An 18,787-nucleotide genomic window follows, 5' to 3' on the forward strand; every position below is an offset into this window, starting at 1 on the left:
GATTCAAGAGTTATATTGATGCTTAATAAAGATGAGAAGAGAGGCTGCTAGAAAGCGCAGCCAAAGTTGAGTTTTACAAAACCTTAAACTACTATTTATATAAATCTAAATGCTAGAACCCTAGTTACATGGACTTCTCCAATAACATAGTCTTGGGCTTGATGTGGGCTTGCTGTGTGGCTTAATAAAGGAAACAAACATTGAAGGTTGTCCGAAAGACAATTAATGTTCTTTAGGATGAAAAATCGTGTAGAGCGAACTTTACTAATGATCAATCATAAAAAGCTCTAAAGTAAATCGTACAGTACGCAAAAGTGCCAACATCGCCTCTCTTTTCCTTGGGACGAAATTAACATTGCCTTTTAAGTGATTAAACATTATAAAAGTGATCGGAACCTAAAAATAATAATGCTTGTAGATGTGTGTTATATACATATATGGATCAACGATATACTGATTTTTAGATAAAAGAAAAAGATTGATCAAAATTTGATTAGTCTTGTGAATCTTTTATATTTTCTGCTGTATGATGAACTCAGCTTTGTCTCTAAAACTTAAAAGTCATAGAACTAAACTCTAAAATGAGTAAGCTTATCTGTTATTTTAGCATTCATATGTTATGTTAGCATTTGACTAAATGTTAATGTTTATACCGTTTATTACTATATCGTTTTGATTATTTATAAATTACTATTTTTACCACATTATATTGAGTTAACAAACAAACACAATTTGATTTAATAAAAACTGATGAAATGTTATTGGTACTTAATAAGTATGGGAAAGATTATTCACATAGAGGGACAGTTTCCTTCGTAGTCAAAAGCAATTTGAGTAAAGAACGTTGCATGCGTGGCTAAAATAAAAGATTAATAAAAACATTAAAGTAAATTATTATTTACAAGTTAATATTCTTCCAGAACCCACAAAAGTGAACTCGCGATCATCTTCATTTGTATTTAAAAGCTATATATAGTTTTCCAGAACATGTAATGTTGTGTATTAATTTTGACAATTTAACACTACGGTGCAATAATTGAAACATCCACGTTCGAATTTCGTTGAACTTGTCCGTTTTGCACATGTCTCCTACTTCTGCATAAGACACAAGTCCTTTGCAGACCTTTCATGCATCAGTAATAAGATGTTCATATATACACACTAATAAATTGTTAAGTTAGATGGACTTCTAACCTAAAATCAATTGGTAATAAGTAGATTGATTCATCTATTTTATATGTTGCTTATAATTTTTTTTCAACTACCGATGTGGAACACTTAGTGTTTAATACACCTTCTCGAGATGATGGCTATTGTTAATTTCGGAATGTTCGGGCAAAGATTGATGAGCCAACTTTAGACAAGATCGATGGATCGGGTTTGACTACGTAAATTATGTTTTGATACTATGTTAAGCTAGATGAACTTCCAACCTAAACCAATTGGTAATAAGTGAACTCATCTATCTTATATATTGCTTATAATCCCGTTCAACTACCGATGTAAGACACTTTGTGTTTAATACAAATTTGCATATACGTATGTGTTCATGTGTATAATATATGTATGTAGAGCATAGCCAATCCTAGACTTTTCAAGGCCACGAGCACAAAACAAAAAAAATGGCTGAAAAAATTGTAAAAAAAATGATTAACATTATGGGATTTGAACCCAGCCTCTCCCCTTGCTAGATCGCACAACTAATTACTAGACCAATAACATTTTTGGAAATCATGTGACCGGTTATATACTTACTAATTAGCGGCTGCAAGGCGATGTTTCATTCGCTTCTAACAAGGACCGGCTCTGATGAAGAGAGAATATAAATATGGGGTTAAAAAGAGGCTGCAAAAGAACTAAGGCCTGATCATTATGTTTCACGTAGACTCGACATAGTTCAGTGTCTAATAAGATGCTATATGCTTGTATTTACATTAGTTAGACCAGACTTCACTGACAATTTTTCTAATGTAACATCAATCTATAATTTTACAACATGGCTATCAATGTTGTAACGAATACTCTCTCGTTCCTAAAAGATTCATGTTTTAGAATTTTTATACTTTTTAATAAAACATATTAAAATTTAGCTATAAATGCATAGTTTTTTGTAAGTTTATATTTTCTATATTTTTTAACCAATAAGATTTTAACAAATGCAATTAATGTTCTTGAACTTCAAAATTTCTCATTATTAGTTGTCAAAAATTATATTGTAAATATAAAATATGTATCTTTTTGAAACAAAAGTTTTCTCTATAATATAAATATTTTAGGAACGGAGAAAAGATTACACACTAATTAGTGAGACTTTAATATTCACTAGTTCTCTTACAATTGATGTGGATGGGCGGGGCAGTTATAGTACTTGGCTCAACGTGTGTATAATTAAGCTCAGCTAAAGTAAAAATCATTTAAAAGGCAGTACTTTTTTTTTTTGCTTTTTGATCAACTATTTAAAAGGTAGTACTACTATAAAACCAATCCCAATGAAAAATTATCTGCTCATTGAAAATGACGTTTGAAGAAAAATTCGAATTAATTAAACCTTGGGATAACAACCACCCATTTAGTCATTAATTGAGAATTTCACCACCAAACCAAGAAGAGTCTCCCAATAATTAAGCTTTAAGCACAGTAAATCATGTTTCTAGTTTTCCCAACATTGAAATACTTCAAAATACAGACAAATCACAAACCTAGAGAATCTATTGTAGAATCTGTCTCCATTCTTGAAATTTTTCACCCCACCCCCTAACCAACAACAACAAAAGCTAACTCCAAACAAAAATACATTTTGGCATTACATCACAAACACACATCATTTAAATATTTTTTTGGTAAACATGCTAAGATACATAATTTTACTATTGATCACATAGGTATAGTTTCTTTAACTTACCAAGAATCATGGCAAAGCATTATAATGATTAAGATCAGTCCAAGCTTGAATTCCATTGTTCCATTGATCACTTCCTCCTGTGTTATTATTATTATCGTTGTTACTAACGACCCCTTCGTTATCATTATTATTACCAAAATACCATTCTGTCTGATTCTCTCCTTTCTTCGTCGGCGGCGAGTTCACGATCTCTAGATTCCGGTAAAGAATCGGCTGTGGCCTCTCGACAACGACGGTCTCTTCATTAGAGTTACCAAAAAGCATAGCCATCCTCTGTTGCTGAAGCTTCCAGTGTAAATCTTGGTTTAAACAACTCAAAGTTTCTATAGAAGTAGCTAGGGTTCCTGCGGTTGAGAAAGTCGCCGGAGAATGGTTGCTGTAGTCTCCGAAACCCATTAACGATAATCCCGACCTGACATCAACGGGTGTTGTTTTGGCCTGCTCCATGGGCCTAAGGCCAAGAACTTGATTATTCATAAGTTGAAAACCCATTGTTGTTGGAGGAGGGAAAAACTTGGAGGAATCTTCCATGACTGAAGAGTAAAATCTCTGACACGAAGAAGGAGTTGATGTGTTAGGTTTGAATGATTTTTTGGTTTTCCGACAACCGCCACCGATGGGGACGTTTCTTAAGGCACCGCCACGTGTCCAGTAACGGCGGCAAGATTTGCAGAAATGACGAGGTTGAGAGAGGTTGTAGTTGTTGTAGTAACAAAACTTTGTGGTTGAGGAGTTGCAGCGAGGGCACTTTAGGGTTTGTTGGTCTTGAGAGCTGGAGGAAGACGGTGGTTTTTTGGTATGGGATGTACCGGAGATACCGTGATCCGGTTTAGGAGAGTGGAGATTGGTATGGGAGGACATGTTGAGATGGGATGAGAGAACAAGGGAAGAAGAAAAGTTTGTTCCTTTTCAGTTTTTTTTTTTTGGTTTGAATGAAATAGGTTAACTAGCAGGAGAAGAGAGAGATGGAATAACAGTTGGTAAAAGGGGTTCATATGGTGTATATTTATATATAGATGTTAAATTTTGTACTTCTACAAAAATCTTAGATGTTTTTGTATATGTGAGCAAATGCACATGGTCCAATTTATGTTTTAAGAAAGTCTGTTTGGCATATAATTATTATAGATATTGATTTAGTTGAAGTAAACAAAAAGTGTTATCGTCTTCAAACAATTGAAGACTATTACTTTCTTGTTACTGAGATTTAATCATTTTAAATAGTAAAGTGTTTTTTACCTCAAAGAGTTTGGAAGTACTTAATTATTTGAATGGTGTTGGCGTTTGCAATTGTATTTATATCTATATATGATTAAAATTATTAAAATAGTGTATCTAATTAAATCACTTATTTAGCGTTTTGTTATTCATTTCAAAGGATATTTAATGAAATTTGATACTATTAACTATTCACACACACAAAAGTTAATAGTAAAAATATACAGATATAATATAATATCTTAACATGTACTTTTATCTCCAAATGACCAACAAAGTAAACAAAGTTTTTGTTCTCAAAGAGTTGGAAAACATGTTATATACTAACGTTGTTGGCAATTGTAAACCGCCATCTTTGTCAAAATTGTTATGTTCTTTCATAACATTTGATTAATTCATCATAATTTATTTGTATTTCCTTAATAGACAAAAAATCTTTGTAGATAAAAGTTTTTGAGTCATTTGTAGTTAATGTTTTGGTATCCGTATAGATAGATAGGGATGAGCGAGATAATAGGGACAAGAAAAGAAGAAGATGAGAGACAAGAAGTTGCAGAAAAGACAGAAGAACATATATAACTGTGTTCTTGATCGGAACGAATCGGATAGAATTTGTTATGTGTCTTGTTTCTATTGTTGAGGTAACGTTATTTATATGTGTGGAGTGTGCACTGCACCAATCTTTATACGTAGGCCTATATATAATATATACTGTTTTATTCCTTTACATACGTACATACACGCAGCTATACTTACCATATTTATTAAGGAAACCAAAACTATTGGATCAAAATATATTTAACAAGTATATCTTTTAGGTTATTGTCGCCAGGAAATATCTAATGTGTAGACATAATAATTCAATGTGTATACGTACTATCAGTAAAAAAAAATTATATTAGTCCAAGACATCAATAAAAATAGTTGCTCTGACGAAATTTTCAACTAGTTTAAACATTTAAGCATCTTGAAAAAGTTTATAGTTTGTGGTAAATTAAGAGAGGATCAAGTATGGTTTAGGAGGAAAAAACATTAGTTTAATTTTCTGTCATCTTTGTAAAGTTTATCTTTTCTAATATAAATTTGACAATTAATTCCTTATAATTCTCAACATTTTTTTAAGTGATCGATCATAGTGAACTGGATTTTTACTTACGTATTAAATTCCAGGTACATCATTTTGGGGGTACAGTTACTTAATACATAGTACAAATCTACATATAAGATATATAAATGTATTGAAAAATAATCTCGAAAAATAGAATAAGAGACGATTGTGTTTGGATGATTGATTTTTTTCAATTAAAAGATGATTTGATTAAACGTCTCCATCTGTGAAGAAACACGAGAGAACGGAGAAGATAAAATGGGAAACATGTGAGAGCTTCAAGAATGGATCTCTCGTGAGACGTGACCGATCATCCTCTGATACATACATTCTCTAACTTATAGTTAATCCAAAACCATCTACTGCAACCGCAAATGATATTCGTACACCCCCGGTTAAACGTTAAAACTATTAACAAAATAATATTCTCTCCCCCACTAAATAAATAGATACAAAAACTAATAACAAATTAATATTCTCTCCCCACTAAATAAGTTTTTGATTAATTTATACAATTTTTTGAAGCTGTTAAAGCGAGAAAGAGACATTACTTAAGGTAAAAGACGCAGATTCATCAAAGATCTATCAAATGTTACATCGTTATCAAACGTTGTACTGCAGCCGTAATTTGACCCTCCTTACTGTAACGACTCTACATTTATTCGCATGAGTTCGGTCGAGAACATAATTATATACGGGAGGTATTGAAACAGGAATTACAGAACAAGAATTAGAATTGGGAACATGTGAAGCTAATCACGAGAAATAAAAGAAAAGAGAGAAGAGCTGATCTGTGGATGCCCACTAGTGTTTTAGTTGGGCTTTGTTTTGGACGTAGCCTAAAGACTATGGCTATTCCAATATTCATCAACGTACAGTATATTTAATCGACCAAATATCCATGGCCAAATACTATAGAGATGTATCCTACATTAGGCATTAAGGCTTAGTCGGGACACAGCATATATTTCTTTCTACAAAATCGGGCCTGCAATTTCTTAAAGAAAAAAATATAGATTTCAATAATTTGATTTCTGTTCTTAAATTAAGTTTAACCGGAACTGTCGAAAGAACTCATAAGATGTCCCTTACATATACCGATGTAACAGTTATTATGGACTCGATGGCTCTGATCCGCGTGAACCAGACGATGAGTTACTGGTTCTTGAATGGGAATCCCAAGCATCAAAGAGCAGAGTGATCCTGCTCGAGATAGGACCTGGAAAAAGATAGAAAAGACCATAGAATAGCAATAGGAACCGCTGCTGCTTCTATTAAAAAAAGAAGAAGACAATTGTTGTTTTAATCTCTCAGAATTGTTGTTCTATAACAATTACTGGACCGACGATCATCAGTCATCACATATATAGAATGAAGTTAAACTTTCAATAAAGGAAAGTACACACAAATAATATTAGTTTTAAAATTAAGAAAGAGCTTGCCACAATAAGACTCGGTAGCACAATGAAAAAGAAGGATATACATGATCGGGAGACAGAAAAAAGGCCTTCTAATTGATTTAACTCGTTTTCTCACTTACTTATACAGTTTTTTTTTTTTGTAAACTTACTTATACAGTTACACTTAATACATTTCTGTAAAAGGCAAAAATAATAACATGAATTATATCCTATTGAACATAAACCTAGCTTGAAATAGCAAATTTCGTAAATGATAGATATTAGTCATCTCCGTCTAACCAACAATCTTAGTAATGCAACTTGCAAAAGCATACAATATATATACGCGCGTGTTATATAATATTGTCCACATCCCTGTTTTAACATTATCTATATCTTCGAAAGTAATGATGAATCCTTTTTGAATTGTGATCTACCCCAGCAAGTTGTGTAGCAGCCCTTTCTCATTCATACCTGACAGATATTACAAACCAATAAAGTCGAAAATAGAATATAATGGGACAGGATGATGGTGAAATTTATTTTTGTAATCATGAATTTAAAGGGACATTCATTAAAATTATTTTACACTAGATTGATCTTAGATAACACAATATTGTTCATTATACAATAATCTATCAGTAACACGTGAATAATCTAATTAGTGTCACGCATAATTATTAATCTATGATGGATAATAACCTCCGAGAGGTTACAGTCCACAAACTACATTAACTTGCATTAATTATCTAAATCATGAAGGATGTTTTAATTGTTTGGCTGCTCCCAGGTTTATAAGCAAACTGTGTGCTTAACAGCAAAAGAACAGTAGGGGTTGGGGTATTTTAAAATAGAGAATTTGTATTCCCTACCCACAACATATACCCTATTTGCACTCTATACCCTATTTCCCCCCAATTTTTTTCCCCCCATCATCACCATTTTCCCTCAACTCTATGGTATCTCACTTCTTTTTGGATATTGAGCTAATTTACTCATTTTTAAATATATATTTTTAGGGGGAGTTTGGGGTATTAATCCATGGTGGATTTTAATATTATTAAAACTACACGTACCTAACATTTTACAAGGATTTCCACTACACCTCTATAAATATCAGAAAAATCAAACAAATCTTTTTGTTCTTATACGAAATTGAAATTAACGATCTTTTATTACATTGTAGCTGGAAATATGTTAAAGATAATAGAATAAGAAAATGAACAGGTGACGTCAGGAAATAAGGAAGGGATAAGAGAAGCACTTGGAAATGTTTCCCCCATGTGATCTTTCTTCAGTCTCCGGCCCGCCCTCTTGTCTTGCTTATCATCCGTACGTTTAACATTATATTCCCCATCCATTTTCCTTTTTTTTCGATCAAATTCCCCATCCATTTTCCATTTTCTTACATTGATTTAGGATATAATATATATTATAATTTTAATTTGACTATTATTGTTGAGTAAAATCAAGGACTGTACGTAGTGCGATCTCGGATTTTTTGCTAAATTATCTCGGATGTTTTCCAAACAGTTAACTTTCAATAATCATAAAACATTGTGGATATTTCTTAATTCAATAAATATACGAAAAATGAGCTTATAAGTTATTTAGGTGTGTATTTTCGAAAATATGACAAAATCCCGATTTCATGAGTAATTTTCGAAAAATCCTTGTCTGCAATAAATTTGAGAACATACAGGTTTTCATGTTTATTTAGTAATCATATTTCTTCTGTTTCTAAAAGATTTATGTTATAGTTTTTTCACACTTATTAAGAAAATATTTAAAATTATATTTTTCAAGACATTGTTTTTTTTTTTAATTAACTATTCCCAATAACTTTTAACCAATGAAATTTTATTAAATACAATTATATTTTTTGAAAAATATAATTTTATTAATAAATATACTAAAAATGTGAAAAATGTATCTTTTTAAAACAATTTTGTTTTTTTAAAAAATGGATCTTTAAAAAACAGAAGGAGTATTATATAAAGATGAGTTGTAAAGATGCATGTTTATCTTATAATTTCGAAGCTGATAAAGAGATAAACTGGCGTGATCCCTAGGTTTCAGCGGTGATTGCGGTTTTTTTTTTTCCCAAATTGTTATATTATTAAAAACAGGGCCAAGCCCACAAAACAAAAAAACCTAACACAAAAAGCCCAAAGGAAACATGGGTTACAAGATTTACTGCCGAAGCCCAAAAGACATGAAAAAGGCCTACGGCCCACATAAAGGAAACCGGGCAGCTTGCCCGATACGCGAGACAAGGAGGCAGGGGATCGAGCCACGTGTAGAGATCTGGAACATCAGAGAGACACGCGTCGCCCGCCTCGACTTGATCGCGACCGAGACCCAAGACCGCCGGGACTTTTCACCGACAACCCTCTCTTCGCCGGAGCTCAAATACCGACAAGCCTCCGACGAAAACCTCACCGTTCTTCACCGCTCTATCTTCACGGCGGAGAGATCCATCTAACCAAAGAGATCTCCTCCGACTTTGAATCACATCAAACCCTAGACAGGCAAGCCGAGAACCACCGCTCTTCTTCTCTTGAGCGTCGTCACCATCGTTTCGCCGACGCTCGAAACATAGAGCCACCACCGAGACCACTTTCCTTCAACCCTTCTTACCTCTCCGCGGGGAGCATCCTCAATCTTCTTCGAGGTCTCCTCCGACTTCAGAGAGCCGCGCGTACCCACAAACAAACCCATCAACCCGACCCGAACCTTGGGCGGACCACCACTTAATTCCACTAGATCCGACGACACAAGGCTATGGAAGCCTGTGCCTCCCGGAGACAAGACCGACGAGGCGTTGCTGAAGAAGCCAAGCCACCCCCCGGAGACATGAGCCGGCGACGATGGAGCTTTGGTAGCCTTCATCCCCCGGAAAAGGACTTCCGCCTCCAGACGACCGCGCCTTCCCACCAGTCTTCCAACCACCGTAGATGTCGTTTCACTTAACGAGATAGCGCCAACCGGACGTGGAAATAACCAGAGCTCAGGCAAGGCAAGCCGGGATAGGACGACGGAGAGACACGGACACAAAAGAGCGGACGGCAACACGAGAGTCTCCGGCGACGGCACGCGCGCATACGCGCCGGCCGTTCGCCGGAAACCTAGATCTTCTTTTTCTCCTCTTTTCTTTCCCCTCCTTTATAAATACTACGACAGGTGATTGCGGTTTCCTCACATGGTTTTTTCATGGTAGTATATATTTTAACAATAATATATGACCAAAAAACAATAATAAAATTACAATATTTAAATAAATGGTATTGCAATCTTTTCGAAACAATATAAGAATAAATCTGCTCCTTTTCTGACAGCAAGTGTAGTCAGTTATGCGGTTTTCTCAACCACTAGATAAATTATATAATAGTTTCTTTACATTAATCTGAAAATATTTGGATATATGGAAGAGTTCAGATTAATTTTTCAGGACAATTGTAGTTCTTATAAAGAGTTTTAGGAGATGCAAATAAATTATAAACAGAAATTCATATCCATATAAGGTTAATGAAATATGTAAGTCAGTTTTATGTAGTAGATAGATCGAACTGAAACGCGTTTCAAATACATTATGTTACCATTTGCTCCGGACAAATTCTTTAACAATTAAAAATTGATTCATAAACTGATGTAAGGTGCTTCCAGTTAACTGGTGTCTTCATAATGCTAATATTGAAGCAGTTTAAGTATTATATGCATTATTATATTATTTAAATACCAACAAAATGCCGACCAAAAACATAGCAACATAATAAGTTCCACCAAAAAAATCGGTCGCTCAAGGAACCACGAAGCATAGCATACATAGATATCGTCATCAAAAATTATGTACAGTCAATTTGTACTGTGCAATGTAGGACGCACTTGTACACTGTTTACCTTGCATTTTTTTGTTAATATCCATCAAACACTATAAATATGAATGGTACTAGACAGGACAATTGCGGATTCAGTTCTAATAGTAACAAAATATATATATATATATATTTTTTTGTTATTATTAACGGCGATGTAGACGGTGATTTTTTGTTATTATTAACGGCGGTGTGGGTGGTGCGGTCCATCACCATTTCAAACCATAGATCGAATGAAATTAGTTTATTTTTGACATTTTTTCTGGTATGTCGTTGTGATGGGTTGGAAATTCGAAACTTTGATTAAAAAAAAAAGATTTGATTCGAAACTCGACAATTTGTTAAAATTTGATATTCTATTTTGGTGCATAATTCATAATTAGTGGACTTGAGCAAAAGATAAATCTCTTTCGATCAGATTCGAGATTATTTGGACTAGTATACTGGGATCAACCAATGAACTATCATAAACTGAAAAATCAATTTTCAAAACGACAAACAAGCAAAGTATAAGAATAAAATATATATAAACAGTGAAATTAGGTCATGAAGTTGATTGTTAGACTGGAGGGGTCCAAGTGGTGGGGATGTGTATTAGAACTTGCTACTGACGTCAATTCTTAATTGAAAACTTTAGTGCCCAAATTATAAAGCTTTTATATTTTGAGGGTCCCAAACTTTATTAGAACATAAATTAGAATCCTAATTAACGAAGAGCTATTTCATCTCTAGTTACTAGTTAGTATTTAATAAACTAAAACCATTTTTGGTGGTTAGACGTCAGTTTCAGTAATTCCATAAAACGAACATGTCTCGTTTTTTAAGAGTCTTAAAACATTTGGCTTTATTATCCTTTTTTAACCCATCCAAGGAGCTAGATATATATTTGGTGGAAGAAAAAAATAATGTAAATTTAATGATGATATCATATTTTTGTTCTTGTCAAACTCAAATAATAATTGTCATATATATTTCGAAATGCTCCTGTTCGAAATGTTCACTAAGTTCAATGATCTAATCATGAGCTTCTTGTTTTTTTTTTTTTTTTTTGCTAACATTTGTCATGAGCTTCTTGTTGCAACGCACAAGATAAAAATTAAATTGTTTTGCTTGGTTTTCAATTAAAGCATCAAATGTGGTTGCATAAAACACATGTTCATATTGGATTGCTAATAAAACTGGAAATGTGAAGAAAAATGCAATCTGCGTTAGCTATTTGTGGCACATTTCAAGTAGATATCGAGATGTCCTAAATAGGAAGTAATCTCTATCAATTTGGTAAAAATAATAAGTAAAGTAAATGTATATTTTTTTTTTTTCAGTTTCGCCTATCATTCATACTTGAATCAGGACATCAACATCGAAAGTATCGTCTGACGCAACGTGCCATGTGTTTTTGTTGTTGCATACATCACGCATAGCCTCATAGGTAATAGCTCAAATCGATGAACAATGTTAAACACAAAAAACAAAATAAGATGCAAATTTATACTCTCTCTGTTTTTTATTGTAAGTAATTTAAGCAAAATTTGTTTGTTTCAAAATATAAGTAGCTTTCATAATTTTAAATAACTTTTATTTTTATTGGGTATAGTGTTACCAATCAAATAATATATACTTATTTATGATTGGTTTAACTACACCTAATTTATATATCAAATGCTACTTTTAGAAAAATTAATAACTTTCTTAATATTTGTGCATTCATCTAAAACTACTTACAATAAAAAACAGAGGGAGTAATAGTTCTTTTTTATGAATCAAGCAATTTTTTTTTTGTCAACTTATGAATCAAGCAATTACGCTTTAAAAAGTTAACAACTTGCCAAAAAAAAAGTTAATAACTGATTCCATTATCTATTTTGTTTAATAACAGTGTCATTCTCTATATATTTTATTTTCGCACAATCAAACCACTCCATAATGCTACCAACTGAATACAAAAATGAATAATCAGTGAATAAAATTTAAATGTAAATTTATGATCCATATGTACATCAAACCAAGATTTTTGTTATCTTTTAACTAAATTATCTAATACAGAGGAACAGGAAAACGCGGCGGCTTAACGGGAGGTGAGTGCGGCGGACTTTGAGCATTGACGGTAAGCTTCTCCGGACGAGGTGGTGCACACGGACACGGCAATGCTATAAACTTCGGCGTATTATCTCCAGGCATCAACACCGTAACGCTCAGATTCTGGTTTTTCTTCAAATCCTGTTCATAGTAGTCATGTTTAGCTAATAAAACAACGCATTGTACTAGGTTCCTAAAGGTTTTATAAAATGCCTAAAATTCCCAATTTCCAACTTCCAATCCCAAATAAATTAGAATTTCCATCAAGATCTTAATGTTATTTCAATTACTTTTTTAGTTTCTAAAGTATTTATAAAAAGCTCATATTTTATATTTACTTAGTACGTATAATTTTCTCAAATCTGCGGATATAGCTTGTAAGCGAGCTAATTTTTCTTTGCTAATTACTAAAAAAGACAACTATTTAACCATAATTGTTTTTTGTATCCCTCCATGAGAACTGATAAATATACTAAGGATATAGCTTGGTAAGATTGTTTTTTTTTACTGGTAAAATCGTAATTTATACTGTGTATAATATAATATTTTTCAGATAATATAAAAGATTCAAGAATTGGGAGAGGAGAGCTTACCGGAAAAGGGAGTCTAGGTTTGAACGGAGAGGACTCTATGTCAGCAGAGGCGGCGGAGGGATGACCGGATGCATTGACCAAAGAACGGCGGAGAGAACGATGTTTGTCCCAATGGTAACAACAAGAGAATATTCCAGAGAGGCTGAAAATGATTATGAGAAGCAGAGCTGTGCCTAGAGGGAATCCTAGTGACGGCCGAGAAGCGTCCATGTGCGGCGGCGAGTATTCTTGAGTGTTCTCCATCTACGGTGGCGATATAATCAGCGGCTGAGAATGTCAGAAGATTTTGCTCTCATGTGTTAGAGAGATAAACAGAGAAGAAATAGAGAGAGTTTGTGAGTACGGAGAGGACAGGGTACTGGGAAGCAAGAGGATATATGGAGCGTTTATTTATAAGGAAAACTTTTATTTTTAATGGGTACTGAGAAAAGCAGTTTATCAGTTGTATAATAAATACATAAATTTCTAAAAGCATGATTAATAAAGATTTCCTAGAGTGGGGTTATTAACTAAATATAAAAACTGTTTTTTTAATTTTTAACTAAAAACTCTTAAATAATATTTAAGAACGATTTTTAGTTTTTTTAGTTAAAAATTAAATGATAATTTTTTATATTAAATATTTATTAATCATGCTCTTAGAAATTTATGTATTTATTATACAACTGTTAAAAAGCTTTTCTCAGTACAAAAAGCAAATATGCTGTACAATAAAGTTGTCCCTTTTCTTTTCGTCCTTAATGAACTTATTCCCCTTAATTATTATATCATCAAAGGGTGGATTCATTTTTTCTAAATATAAGGATTATGTTTCTTGACTTTGTTGAACCTTTTCTTTTTTTATCATTTAATTATGCAGTAATTAGAAATTAAAACTGACTTTTGTACAGAAATAAGTTTCACTGAGTGGGAAAAACTATTTTGAAGCGAAATATCTTATCCCACGATGATAATTTAGCAAATTTTTATTTCTTGGAGATGTTGATAGGAAAAATATGCAAGATTCTTTCACAAAAGCGAAGACATAGACTCCTGAATCTGATTTGTCCCAAAAAAAAAAAAAGACTCTTGAATCTGTTGTGAAGTTAAAAATACTGAAACAAAGTGAAGTTCATAATGTTCACAATAGTAAATATTTTGATTAACATTTTTAAGAAGATAAAACAGCCTGATAGTAGTGGCATGGAAGGCTGGGACAACATAATTAATAACCAACTTATGTTTTACAAATAAAATTATGTTTTCTCTCATAGTCTGTAAAATGACAAAAATAAATAAATATATTACATATACACTCGATTATTATGATATATTATTCTCTCCGATTCAAAATAATACATGTTTTAGAATTTTCACATTTTTTAATAAAACATATTAAAACTTAGTTATAAATATATAGTTTTTGTAATTTTATATTTTATATATTTTTAAATCAATAAAATTTTAAAAATATAATTAATATTTTTGAATTTCACAATTTTTCATTATTAATTGACAAAAATTGCATCAGAAATATAAAATATGTATTTTTTTTATATAATAATATAATATGCATTTTTTGAAACGGAAAGAGTATATGTTATTATATATACAAGACGAACCCTCTAGTATGTTCCTTGTGTTTTTTATGCGAGCTTATAGATTAATCAACTGATTTTTTTTCCACGATTAATTCATGATTAAATTTAGCTTAATCCAGTCGGTGTAGATAAGTGAAGCGTGAAAAAGGGGAGAGAGAGTGGAAAATGTACGTGGAAAGATGAAGAGAGGCTGTCTGTACGGGAAGACGTGGGCTCTAAGGTCCACCATGTTAACATTTTTTATACTGTTTCGCCGTTGTGACCTAATCTTCCTTAATTACCCCTAATCATATTCTTATCTCCACTAGCTACTCCTACCATATATACTAACTTATGCTTTGTTTGTGTTTATGCGAATATTTATTGTTTATACACTTCAATAAAGCTCAAATTTAGACTCTCACTCTCCTCTGTGTTTAGACCAAAAAAGAAAAAAAAAGACTCTCCTCTGAGTCTGTGTTAAACCCAAACTGAAACATTTCTTCACATCCTGTGTTTAGCGGTTCTGACTTCTGATACACATCAAGTCGGGAATAACATAATTCTATACTTAAAAAAATAAAAAAAAATAACATAATTCTATTATTATTTAAACAAATAATGACAAACGAAATATCTCAATATGGTTTATTTACATGTAAGGAATAATGTTAGCTCGTCGATCTCCATCGTCGATACGCTATAAACTATTCAATGAGTTTTTTTGGGTAAAATATTCAATGAGCTTTCATAAATCATAATTTACAATATAGTTTTGGCGTTTTCAAATGCGAGAAAAGTATATGCTGGGTACGAATCATGCTACCAATCAAAACAATTATCACATGATTTGTCTCTATTAGATCGATTTGTTTTGTTTAACGGTTTCCATGATTCTGATATTCGTACTTCCCAAGGTATAACATGTATCTTGTATGCTCTTTAATTAAGTAATGAAATGTTTGGACAAAAATAATAATTTATTTCATAATGTATATTTTGTACGCAAATCATAGTAGATTGTTGGTGTGTAGTTATTATGTACATAAAATAAACAATATGGCCAATACTTGTAATAAATCAATTTTTGTCGGTAACGATGGTACTACTTGGATTCAAATTCGTATATTGCAATGAAGACTTGTATGTGTGTGTGTGATGCAGCTAAACTTCACACTCAGTGAAAACGAAACGATACCATTTATACTGTCGATCATGTGCATTAATCTTGTGTGGGCGCGTGTTAGCATGTATACCCATATTGTAACGATTGGAAGAGAAGTTGAGTACTCCTTGCTCGTTCGTACGTCCTTTTGTCTTCGTTGCTTGAAAAAGAAAAAAATCTATATAAAAGTGTTCTTATTTTCAAGAAGAAAAATAAATTGTACTAATAACTTTTTAGAATAGAAGTTGTTGAACATCATAAACCGATACTGTGGAATCGACGAATTGTGTTAGGTTCCTACACCTTCCCAAGACAAACCAGTCCCCACATAACACCTAACTATGTCACCTTCGGAAATATACGCTCTCTTGATTTTTCAACTTCAAGTCTCTCATCAAGGATTTAATTTTAATCTAATTCTTTATATAATAAGTTTAACAAAACAATTTGATTTTCATATCCATAAGACAAGGCGCGATATTTTGATTGATTATGATAAGACAAGATATGCTTGCACGAGTAGCTTATAATCAGGAGATAAACATCTAGTGATCAGATTTTAAGGATGAAGATATTGTATTAACGTGGTTTATTTATTGATTATCCATTAGGGATCTATAACATAGAATCCGGAGAAAAGTGTATCAAAAATAAGTATTTCTCCAATCCAACAATAAACCCCATAATATTAGGAGAAGTTTACATTCTCAGTTACTTTACTTGGGCCTTTAACAGTTTAAAGCACTTTTGGCTGGAGGTGTACTTCTAGACATGCTTTATGACCTGCTATTACATAAATACCCTTGTGTGTAAGGAGATATGCGATCTGATTTTGTAAAAGCTAAAGACTAGTTAAGGCTCTCTTGTTGCAAGTAATTGTCAGATTTATGGAGTGATGTGCTATAATAACGACCGTCAGATTAAAGGAAAGAAAAATTCATTTGACGACTGGTGTTAAAAGTAATACAAATCCAGAAAAAGAGGAAAGTTGATGGATAATAAATGTTGTCTCTTCTCGTGCTGGTTTTTGACGAAGAATCTTCTTTCTTCTAGGAATCTGCGGTAAGGATTCGAAGATTTGTAATCTACTTTGCAAATTTATATTCGTGTTTGAGATAGTTGTTTGACGCCATGTAACTTGCGGTTGTCTCTGTTGTGTGAACATGGATAATTATAACCTGACCACACGTATTTTTTGTAGGTTCAAACCACAAATAAAGCTAGCAGCGAACATTTACTACCAAAACACTTGATTATTTACTGACACAAATGAAGTCAACATGTGTAGATAATGATTGGTAGCCTTGTAAGCAACTCTTTGTACAAACTAACCCTTAGAAGGACTCCTATAATTATGGTAAACCACAGTATGGTGGCCACACATAGTGGATGTGAGAGATGACCACAACTGCGTTGGTGACCAAGCATACAACAAACATTAACTTTCATGAGTTTATCTTTGTCCACAGCTGCGTTGAATTTTCTTGATTTCTTTTGGATGCCATTCCGTTGCTGAGTAGAGGCTAGAGATAATCATCTCTACTCTAATCAAAGATAGAAAGGGTTCAAACCATCAACTACACCCTGATAAACTAGATACAAGGAAGGGACCATAAACAGAAGAAGCTCATGGGCAGAGGAGATCGAGGCACTTCACCGGCTCCGGATCCAACCATATAGCTCCAGACCACCGCAAGGCCATGACAGACACTATACCAGACCGTCCATGACCACCTCGACAAATATGTCCAAAGATGAACTTTTAGATCTGAATTCTCCAGATCCACATCCAAAGCTTAAAAAAAATACAAAATACACACTAGAAACCTAAAGAAATAAAACTAGACCGGCGATGGTGCTAAAGGAGCCACCACACGCCGGTCACCGGAGATTCAGTTGCAGAAAACGAAGAGTGGAGGAAAAGGTTCGGGAGAGAAGATAAAGTTTTTTTTTCTTTGGTTAGTTACTCATCTGGTTTAGGGTTTTTATGTTTTTTTACATTTTGTCTCTGGTTTTGGTTGAAGGGTAAATTAGAGAATTGCACATGAGAAAGTATGTGACATGGAGAAAGTATGTTAGAGTGATAAGGAATAAGTGAAAAGTATGCCGGAGCGTAAATTTTTCTAATATTAGGTGAGAGATATTTTGAATAGCAAAAAGGCCAAAACTTGTAATATATTGAACTAACTAGTAACTAAAAAAAAACTTCCGACTATGAAACGTACGTCAAATGTTTGGGACTTTTGCACGCAGTGCGTGTCACCTTTTATGTAATTTATCAGTTTGATTTTTTAAAAATGATTAGAGAATGAATTTGATATTTTTATACGAAATAAATTAGTATTGCAGAAAACGAAGAACTTACGTCACAAAACTACCACACTATATTTGAAATTACGAGAAAGGACCTGAGCGTTACTAGATTTGGTCGTGTGGCCTTTTGAGTTCGTAAGGGACAAGGATTAGATTTAAAATGACTCACCAACTGAAAGTACAGAGATCCATATGATAAGATATGATATGGTCATGGAATAGCTTGTTTTCAGTATTATTTTTATAATGTTTGACGTGTATGTACTGTAGTTTATAACTTTATATTAACGTAACGATATATAAAAATACTACAGTATGAGATAACAATAATTAAACGGTTGTCACATGGGACAGTATCAGTAAACCTTACATACTATTAAAGTCAAAATTAAGTTAGATATTACGGCTGCTATACAATCTAATGAAAAACAAAATAGTAGCTGCCGTGTGGAACTCGAATTTGACAAAACTCTTACTTTAATTCTGACTTGTATTTTTATTTTGCATAGCTGTATTTTGTTTGTTTTGCATTTTTTTAATTAATCGCAAATAACGCCAAAAAAATCAGCTTGTCTACA

At 32.8% G+C, this 18,787-nt stretch overlaps 2 protein-coding genes across 2 annotated transcripts in view; both read right to left on the reverse strand.

The window, feature by feature from the left end:
• LOC103837587 (dof zinc finger protein DOF5.7) overlaps nucleotides 1-18,787 on the reverse strand; it is a 23,451-nt gene continuing 4,664 nt past the window's right edge. Inside the window, exon 2 of the mRNA XM_033279287.1 lies at nucleotides 1-6,496. Within this exon, the coding sequence (XP_033135178.1) occupies nucleotides 2,909-3,763 (855 nt within the window). The 5' untranslated portion in view covers nucleotides 3,764-6,496 and the 3' untranslated portion in view covers nucleotides 1-2,908. The remainder of the gene's footprint in view (nucleotides 6,497-18,787) is intronic.
• Nucleotides 12,338-13,576, reverse strand: LOC103837588 (uncharacterized protein At5g65660). Its single transcript, XM_009113944.3, has 2 exons — nucleotides 13,173-13,576; nucleotides 12,338-12,720 (listed from the first exon to the last, which is right to left on the reverse strand). Exons 1-2 carry the CDS (start codon nucleotides 13,413-13,415, stop codon nucleotides 12,538-12,540), a joined length of 426 nt encoding a protein of 141 aa, XP_009112192.1. The 5' UTR covers nucleotides 13,416-13,576; the 3' UTR covers nucleotides 12,338-12,537.

This window comes from Brassica rapa, chromosome A09 (genome assembly GCF_000309985.2).
Source record: "Brassica rapa cultivar Chiifu-401-42 chromosome A09, CAAS_Brap_v3.01, whole genome shotgun sequence".
Lineage (NCBI taxonomy): Eukaryota > Viridiplantae > Streptophyta > Magnoliopsida > Brassicales > Brassicaceae > Brassica > Brassica rapa.

Excerpts from the sequence above, each read along its gene's own strand:
- LOC103837588 (XM_009113944.3), bottom strand. The coding sequence starts at position 13,415 with ATGGAGAACACTCAAGAATACTCGCCGCCGCACATGGACGCTTCTCGG. Across the intron at positions 12,721-13,172 it reads AACCTAGACTCCCTTTTCCG|GATTTGAAGAAAAACCAGAA; the intron begins GTAAGCTCTCCT and ends TACTATGAACAG.